This window comes from Mandrillus leucophaeus, unplaced genomic scaffold, assembly GCF_000951045.1.
Source record: "Mandrillus leucophaeus isolate KB7577 unplaced genomic scaffold, Mleu.le_1.0 Scaffold227, whole genome shotgun sequence".
NCBI classification, from domain to species: domain Eukaryota; kingdom Metazoa; phylum Chordata; class Mammalia; order Primates; family Cercopithecidae; genus Mandrillus; species Mandrillus leucophaeus.
The window spans coordinates 2,709,302-2,719,059 of record NW_012102332.1 but is presented as its reverse complement, the minus strand read 5'-3'; the positions used below and the strand labels follow the sequence as shown (position 1 = coordinate 2,719,059).

At 44.8% G+C, this 9,758-nt stretch overlaps 1 protein-coding gene across 1 annotated transcript in view; it reads left to right on the top strand.

Moving 5' to 3' along the window:
• Positions 1 to 9,758, top strand: part of OCA2 (oculocutaneous albinism II) — a 364,145-nt gene that overhangs the window by 268,211 nt on the left and 86,176 nt on the right. The window contains 1 exon segment of the mRNA XM_011981483.1: positions 1,953 to 2,046. Within this exon segment, the coding sequence (XP_011836873.1) occupies positions 1,953 to 2,046 (94 nt within the window).

The following is a 9,758-nucleotide window of genomic DNA, read 5'->3' as shown; positions in this document are numbered from 1 at the left end:
TTCAGCTCGCCAAAGGGAATGTCCATGCCTAGAGTTCTGTCAGGTGGAAAATCTCACTGTTCTGGGAGTGTGGCCTATTGAGTGGAATGTATACTGCAGACACAGGAGTTACCCTTGAGATTTGGTTCTTTGTGTGCAACGTTCATCACAGACAGAGCTAGGCGTGGTTTTGAAAATGCCCTTGTTCTGCCTCTGGATCCATGTGTGTCTTCCCACGCAGGACGACCTGGGCGTGCCAGGACAGGCAGGATGTTCATGTGCAGGCCGACCCTCCTGTGCTTCTCTGTCCGTGGAAACTGGGAGGGAGGCTTGAGCTGGGGAAGTGACACCTGGGGCCTTGTTCTCCCCACCACATGGAGCCCATACCATGTGGAATACCCTTAAAACTCTGCTGGCATCTTGTTTAATGACTGCAACATCGTTGGCATCTGAATAGTAGGCTCACATTCTTAATCCCGTGTGAACCCCACAACCAGCCCAGGAGATGCCAGGAAAGGTGGTGATGGTCCTCATCAACACAGAGGAAGCAAAGCAGACTCCCTGCTTCTCTGCCCCGCCCATGGCAGGGAGGGATGGGCAGCTGGGTTTCCGGCCCAGGGACTGGCATAGGGATGGGCAGACCAAAGCCATGTGGAGTCCAGGTGACGTGAGGGAGTGTCTTCTGTGGGAGAGGGAGGAGCTTCTGATAATGATTTTCCTGGCCCTCAGACCAAGCCTCAGGAGACATAGGGGTCCCACTCCCTCCTCTGGCCACGGTCATGTCTGAATGCATGGTGAGGAGATGCCTGCAGCATCTGCAGCTCGAATGTGGGCTGGCTCTGAGTGTTGCTGGCTGGTGGCAGAGCACACGGGTGCAGGGAGAAGGTCCTGACCGTGCCACAGAGCTCTGCTGCATCTGGATTTGTGCCACCTGGGACTGCCTGTCACCAGGAGGTAAATGTTCCCTACGGCTAACACTCACTGGTCTTCTTCTGGAGCCAGAATGGTTCACGGTCAGGACTCGCCACTTCCCGGCCCGACACCTGGGCACACTGCTCACCCTGTCTGTGCTGTGTCTTCATGGGGACGTGGGGCCTCCACCTGCTCTGTCATCCATGTTGTCCAGCCTCTGAAAGGTCACTCCCCCGCACTGACATGCTGTAGGCAGCTCCAGGGCAGTGTCGCACAGTTCACCCGTCCTCCATAGAAGGGGAGAGAGATGGAGACAGAGGGCGATTCTTCCTCAACCGTGTGTGCACGGATGTCAGGACTCAGCTAAACTGGCTGAGCCTGAATCACCGGCCTGTTCACGAACGCTGACCACGATGACTGGGAGGGACGGGGGAGGCTCCTGGGCCTTCCCTGGCTGTGAGTGTGGGGGGGGGTTGGATCTGATGACCCGAGTGGCCACCTTGGCTCTATTGCTCACCAGGCCGCGAGGACGGCACACGTGTGTGTGCACACTCATAAAAGCTTACCCAGAGAGGTGTTTTATGGCAAGGAGATGCCATTAGTGAAGATCTGAAGGAAAGGGATTCCACCTGCTTGTTTTTACCTATCCTTTCATCCACTGAAAGAGTTTCCTAGCGTCTGGGCCTGCAGTCTGGAGGGAGGTGGTTCGTGTCTGAGACTGCATTCCTGAGGGACACACGTTCTCGGCTTTGCTTGTTGGCCCCGTTTGCATTTGTCTCTAAGAGACTCACAGGCCCACAGTGACTTGCCCATTCTCCTTAGCTTTCTTCCTCTTGTTACATACAACAGCCGTGGTTTTATCCATAAATGAATCGTGGTATTTGCAATCAGTGAGCTTATTTTCTGCTTGTGTGTTTCCAGATATTTACAAAGCAGTCACTTTGACTGTAAAATAATCATCAAATCAAAGCCTGTGAGATGATCTAAATATTACAAACCGAAGAGAACAGAAGCTGACCACCAGGATGAACTGGAATTTTGTTTTTAAATTTTGACTTTAGGTAACGGGACACTGATTGGCGCGTCGGCAAACGTGGTGTGTGCAGGAATTGCAGAGCAGCATGGATATGGGTTCTCCTTCATGGAATTTTTCAGGTACTTTTACATTCACTTTAAATTTCTGTTAAACTGTCTAGTTCCTAAGCTTATTTAATTAAAAAATAGCACATTCAATGCTAAGATAAGCATATTTTTAGCAATTAGAGAGACTGTGGTGTAGGAGAGATTAACTCAGAAAAGAACACATTAAAAATTTATTGCTGGTGGCTCACGCCTGTAATCCTAGCACTTCGGGAGGGCGAGGCGGGCAGATTGCCTGAGCTCAGGAGTTTGAGACCAGCCTGGGCAACGCGGTGAAACCCCAACACAGTGAAAATACAAAAAAAGTTAGCTGGGCATGGCAGTGTGCACCTGTAATCCCAGCTACTTGGGAGGCTGAGGCAGAAGAATTGCTTGCACTCGGGAGGCAGGGGTTCAGTGAGCTGAGGTCGCGCGACTGCACTCCAGCCCAGGTGACAGAGTGAGACTCTGTCTCAAGAAAAAAAAATTGCTGGGATTAGCTCCATAACACAAAGGATGGTTCAGACATTCTGGATGACTCAGCTTGAGTCAGGGGGCCAGGAAATGACTGTGGGCTTGCCAGGTATTTCATGTGGCTGTCCTCTTGAAAATTCCAGTGGGAACTTGTGCCCTGACTGTCCACGAAGATGGTGCATGTCGAGTCTGACATCACCTGCTGGATTGCACAGTCCCTGCTAGCAAAGACCCCGTGATGTTGCAGACTGAAGCCAGGGTGGTGGAATGGGGGCAGCCTGGCAGTGGCTTCCCTCTCTTGTGTGGGCACCTCTCAGGACTGCGGAGAGATGAGGCCCTCGGTGGGGGTGTACAGCGGGTGCCCGCAGAGTAGAGCCTGCTCTAGGAGGAGCTGGGTCCACGCTGGGGCCCTGACTGCCGGCACGTCTGTGTGTGAGTGGCACACTGCACATTGCAAACAGGTGAGGGGCAGAATGGAAGCTGGAAGCCCCTGTCAAACGGTGCTGTGAAAATGAACTTCCTTCATTTGGTGTTGAGCGAGGTTTCTGTGGAGTTCTTCATACATTCGACTGGGTGTATGCACAATGATGGTTCTCAGAACCAGCCTCGGGTAAAGATTTGGAACCTCAACTTTGGCTGAGTGGCAGAGAACCCTGTAGCCGGTGGAGGCAGTGATCCCTGCACCAGGCACTGCTGCCTGGGGCTGGCTTGGGAACAGAACCCTGGCCATGGTGCCCAGTTGAGGACCCACACACAGCAGGCTCTTTGAACAGCAGCACACTGGCTTTTGCCAGACTTATGATATGGGCCATTTCCGTGGTTCGTAAGAAATTAGTACTATGTGGTAATTTTGCTGAGGCATCAATCTGAATGACACTCCTGGGTAACGTGGGTGTGAGCCGCAGGGGACACTGAGTGTGCATCTCCTGGGGGGACTCTGGGCATATCGCTGACCCTGCTGCTAAGGGACAGGGTTCAAAACTTAATGCCTGGCCCACTTCTTTCTGTCTGGACTCTCCTCTGCCTCTGCTGAGCATAAAAGAAATCATCCTGTCAGTTAAACAAGAATTATCTTAATGAGAGCAGCATTTATTATAGCAAATATGGCAGTGGCCTTTGCGAGGTGGCCTACCGCACACTGTCGTCTTCTCATCTTTGCCCTATGGTCAGTGAGAGTCAGACCCAGAGCACAGCCGAGAGAGGGGATCAGAGACAAGCGTGCTGAGTGGGCAGCAGGGGGAGGTTCAGTTCACCCTCTCTGCCAGCTCTGCCTCCTTCATTTGGGCCGGGCTCCTGACTTCTGCAGCCCTGGAAGGCCGTCGTTCTCACGTCCCCCATCTCCTCTCGTTTGGTTGGGCAAGCGTACCACGTACTGGTCCCTCTGCTTCCTGGCAGGCCCATAGGCTGAATCTCAGACAGCGGGAAACCTCATGGCTTTTGCAGCACCAGTTGGTCTCACAGGTAGGCACGGGAGGCCTGGTACTAGTATTTTTTTAAAAAGAAGATTTTTAGGGCAACCGCAGTCTGATCTTTTCCCAAGTAGCACTTTGGAACAATAACCTGACATCTGCCCAACTGAAAGGGTTTGCGTCCACTCCACCTGGGACGCGTAAAGTGCCTGAGGTTCAGCTCCAGTGGGTGATGCATGTGGGCACTGAACTTTTCACACAGGTCTTGCATTTGGTGTGCAGTGTGTGTGTGCGTGTGTGCAGTTACTGCGGTGAACGGCTAGTATGACAGGAAGTCGGCCTCAGAAAGCTTGGGCGAGACTGCCAGTTGTCTCCCCGAAAGCTCATTAGCCCCAGCCTTGTGAGTCACATGCATCTTCTTGGATGGAGAGTGTCTCTGTGGTGAGTGGTCAACAGAGATCCTTCCTGGTTCCAGTTCTTCCAGCTCTGACCATCCTTCTTGCCAGGTCCTTGCTGTGCAGAAATCAGAGCAGTTTTTGCCCAGGGAATGGTTATTTAGTTGCGGTACGGACTTTATTTGCATGAATTGCTTAATTTGCAATTGCACACGCACTAATTCAACTTTTATCTATAACTCAAAGATTTATTTTCATAAAAGGGGGCTTCTTGTGATACACAGTGCAGAATGTTTTAAAAAATGACCATTTCTCTCATGATGTAGGTAAGTATTTAACAGAAAATGTGTCAACGAATAAAATATAAAAGTAACCTATAATTTTGCTACCTAGAAATAGCCACTGATCGTAATTTGGTGTGTTTTCTTACATTTTTCCTGCCTACCGTAGATTACATATTTTTTTACAAAGCCTTCAAATCACATTGTATCCTACTTTTTATTCTTTATACTCTATTGTGACCATCTTACCTAGGACCAATTGTCCTTCCAAAATCGAATAGCTGTGCCTACAACAGGCAGATATATCCTGGTTCATTTTGCACTGAGGTATTGAGGTTGCTTACTGTTTCTTGTTATGGTGTGATAAATATCTTTATAGATAAAACCTTGTTTCATTTCTGATAATTGAAGATAAATTTTCTGACATAGAACCACTGGCTAAATGAATGATGTTTTAGGAATCCAGATAAATATTGACAAGCTGGCATCCAGAAATGTTGCTCTCTGTGCACTTTATCGAACTTCACTGCTGAAACTCGTCACTGCCATTGAAACGCTCAAGGTTCATCTGGCTGGCTAACAATAGACTCATGTTTTGTTTTAATTAATTCTACTGAGATTATACTCTTTCTGTATAAGCATTGAATATTTGCATTTCTTATTTTGTAAACTTTCTATTCATATCCTTTGCCTCTGTCTTTCTCTTGAGAGATGAATTTTCCTATTTCTCAGAAGCTCTCTTGCACCTACAGAAATCAGTTCTGATATACATGTTGTGACCATTTTTAAGCTCATTTTTGTATTTTAAATTTTGCAGAGGAACTTTAGATATTCTGTAGTCGAAATGGATAAACTTGAGCTCCATTTTTATCTATACTTTTTGCTTTCATTAATTTTTTAAACCTTTTTCTTTCAAGATAATTGTAGATTCATGTGCAGTTGTAAGAAATAATTCAGAGAGATTCTGTGAGCCCTTTGTGCAGAAACCCCTGGTAGTACAATTTGGACAAACTGTAGTAGAAGATCACAGCCAGGATGTTGCCATTGATGCAGTCAAGGCACACAGAAGAGTTCCATCGCTGTGAGGTGCCCTCGTGCTGGCCTTTTCCAGCCAGCCCTGCATCCCTCCCACCTCTAACCCTGCCCCAATCTGTTCTCCATCTCTAGCATTTTGTCATTACAAGAAGGCTAAATAAATGGAATCATACAACACGTGACCTTTTTGTATTGGCTGCTTTCACTCAGCATCATGGTCTAGCAATTCATCCAAGTTGTCTCCCATGCCAGTATTTGATTTCTTTGCATTGCACTGGGGTATGGATGGACCACAGGTTGTTTAGTCACCTCCTCATTGAAGATCACCTGACTTGTTTCCAGTGTGGGGCTCTTACGAAGAAAGCAGATAGGACATTTTCTCCCAGTCTGCAGGCTGTCTGTTCATCCACTAAACAGGTTCTTATACAAAGCAAAAGTTTTGAATCTTAATGAGGCCCAACGTGTCAAAAAAATTTTTAATGTGTCGTGTTTTTGGTGTTAAAAGCATGACAGCAGGAGAACTTTTTGCCTAGCCCTAGATATTTTTCAAAGATTATCTCCTGTGCTCTTTTTCCCCCCAAATTTTATTGATTTACATGTTACGTTTAAGTCGATGTTCCATTCTGAGTTGTTTCATATAAGGTGTGAGGTTTAGATCAAGGTTCTTTTTTTGTTTGCCTATGGATCTCGCCACACTCTAGCACCATTTGGTACAAAGGCTATGGTTCCTCCGCTGAGTTGCTGTTGCAGCTGTCACTCATCGGCTGAGTGCATCTTTGTGGATCTGTTCGCGGGTGCTCTGTTCTGGTATATTGATCTGGATGGCTGTCCCTTCCCAGTACCGCGCTGTCTTGATTACTGCAGCTACGAGAGACAACACACTGCATTACACTTTTATTAGGATCAGGAATACTGGAATAGACACATAATTTAAAATTACCCTACAAATATTGGTATCGAGAGGTCTGCAAATATTTTCTTAGAATTATTTTTAAATTTTGTCTGTTTTGGTGGTTATTTTCCCCTTGTGATTTTTTATCTGTGGATTTATTTTTGATTAGTGGTTTGCGATTCATCTAGTTCTGTTTTATTTTTCAAAAAATAAGACTTTGATGTATTTCTTAGTCTAGTTTTCTATTTTCTGCCTTGTTAATTGCTGCATTTATCTTTATCATTCCCTTCCTAGTAATTTCTCTTGATTTACTTTGCTGTTCTTTAGTTTTTTCAAATTTCAAATTTATTTTGTTTATTTTTATTTGTTTGTTTTATTTGCCATAAGTGTTTAAGGCTATGCTTTTTCCTCTGAACACTGCTTTAAATGTATTCCATGGAGTTTAATATATAATGCTTCCATTATCATTTCTAGGATTTCTGTATTTTCAGTGTGGCTTGCCTTTCATCTGAGTTGGATGTTTAATAATGGTTCTTTTCGATTTCCAGTTTGAATAATCTTGTTATTTATTTTATTACTTTCTATTTTGATGGAACTTACATCTGGTTTCTTTGTGACCAAATTTGATCATACTTTATGTGTGCATTCTGTATTGTTATTGTATAAACTTACATATTTCTCAAATCTACCCAATGATTATACTAGGTCATTTACATCCTAAACCTGTCCTGTACTTAAAGTGGCATGTTAAGTATTTCCTGTTACAAGTATGTCTCTCTATTTCTCCTTGAATCTCTTACTGTTTATCCTTGAAAGGTGGTTAGTGTGTTATTTGGTGGATACATATTTACCACTGTTCTGTCTCCACTGTGAGTGGGAAGCTTTTTAGCAGATTAAACATCCCTTCTGTCATGCTTAGTGCTCTTTGGCTTGATTGTAGTTTATTCAGTGTTGGAATCACAAATCATTTGCTTAGCTTTCAGCCTTTCTAAATCGCTTTGTTTTGGGTGTGTCTCGTATAGACTGTATATTATTGGGACTTGCTTTGTGAACCAAAATGAAAGTCTTGTTTTCTTTTAATAAATAAATGTAGTCCACTCACATTTATCAATATGACTACACTTTTTCCATACTATAGGTTTTATGTGTATTTTAGTTGCTATGTTTCCCTATATGCATATCTTTTTTTGCTCTTTTATTTTCTAAAATTTCTCCTTGCAATTTGAAAGGTTTGTATTTTGTTCTAGTGATTACCTTTGTTCTTATGCTTTTTCACTTGTCTTTAGTCTTCTGTTTTCTTACATAGTCTTTTATACCTCGTTTGTCTATCTTTAATGATAACCTTTGACTTCTACCTCTTGCCTAAATGATCACTGGTAAGTTGACTGTACTTTTCCCTTCTTTCTCCACCCACTTGCTAATTGAAGTATTTCTGTTTTCAAAACACATAACATCATCACTGTTCCTCCACCCACCATTGTTCTGTGCTTGTTTCTCTTAGATCCACGATTAAGTCTATTAGATCCTCACCATTGGCCCTTTGGCTGAAGTGTTCCTGCCGTTTGACAGGTGGAGCTAATCTTTAAGAGCCCAAGATCAGCTCCTGGGTACAGCACCCCTGAGCTTTCGTAGGTTTAAGGCTGCATTCTACATCCTTAACATTTGACAAGACGCTTTGCTTCCTAGTACACCCTTGGTTCACACATACCTTCTCTGGATTTCCTGAAGGTGTTACTCCGTTGTGGCCTCAGCTGTATGTGTGTGTGGGACGTCTGATGGCAGCCCAGTTCTCTTACATTTGAAGTTATTTGGTAATTTTGCTACAGGCTTGGAGGATTCTGCAAATTTATCTTCAGAGTCTAATAGTTTTACTAAGATATTCCCAAGTATCCCTTGGGTATCATGGGCCTAACATGTAGGATTATGTCTTCTTTTGAGTCCAGAAAGGTTTCTTGGATCAGAGTTTTAAGTGTTTGTTATATTTTACTATTTCATGGATCTCTCTGTGTTGAGTCTCACTGGCCTGGCTTCCATTTCAACCACTTTGTTTCTGGCTTGTTTTACTACTCAGTTTGTTTTTGGCGTCTTGTTTGCTTTCTTTCTTTAATGCCCCTTATTACATTTTCATTTGATTATAGTCTTCCTGGAACACCTTATAATGTAATCTTCATTTCTGACATGATTTGTTTTTTTTCTTTGGCTTCTCATTTTATTCTTCACGTTTTTGTCGTTTTCTGCTCTCAGCGTTTGGGTTTTGGATTCAGGTTGTTTTTGCACATCCCCAGTGCTTATCTGAAGGTATGGAATTCAGTATAGAAGGTTGTATGTGGTTTTATGTTTCCTAGTTTCATGTGGTTTGTTGGGGAAATCTTTACCAGCTTCAGTATTTAGATTCTCATGCCCTGTTTTATTATTAGGAAAACCTTGCACAGGGTCAGTCAGCTTTTGACTATGTGCTTTGTGGACAGGGTTGCCAGCTGGAGTCAGTTCCAGGATTCCTAGTTTGAGAAGATTCCTGTTCTTTGGTCGGCGTGGTGGAGAGCAGTCTCTGTAACAGCTTTTTTTTTTTTTTTTTTTTAATTGTGGGGCATGCCCATCCATTTTTGGTTCCTTTTGTCTTACAGGATTCTGCATTTCCCCCTGGTCCTCGCTGTTTTTCCCCTTCCCTGCCAGGCTCTGATGGGCACGCCTGCCTGCCTGTTTGCTGTGTTCTCTTGCGGACGATGCGTGCCTGTCACCTGGAGCCCAGTGCACGTTGATGTCTTTTCTCCGTCGTCTATACACAAATCCACCAGGATCGTTTTCCAGTGGTTTTACGCTTAGGTTGGCCTTCCTACTTCTGGCTGTTACTTTCCTCAATTTTAGAATTGTTATTTCTTTCTTCTCTTTTTCATGAAAATTGTCTGGATTTCTCTGGCTTCCTGCAGGGGTGAAGGGCAGGGGCCTGAGCGACAGCTTGGCTGGGAATTGGTGTTTTCTTCTTTACTGACAAGTACTAATGTGGAGTTTATGGTTCTCTCCACCTTCTAGTTATGTGGAAAGGCAGGCTGTCCGTGTGGCGTCATCTGCATTTCTTGTTGATCTGTGGAGTTTATTGTGAGCAGATGCAGCGATGTGGCATTGGGTGGCTCTCGTTACCTTGCCTACCAGAAGCAAGACAGTGGCATCACCCATCCGCAGTCCGCATTGTCCATCCCCGGTCCACATCACACATCCACTGTCCACATCGCCCATCCACAGTCCGCATTGTCCATCCACAGTC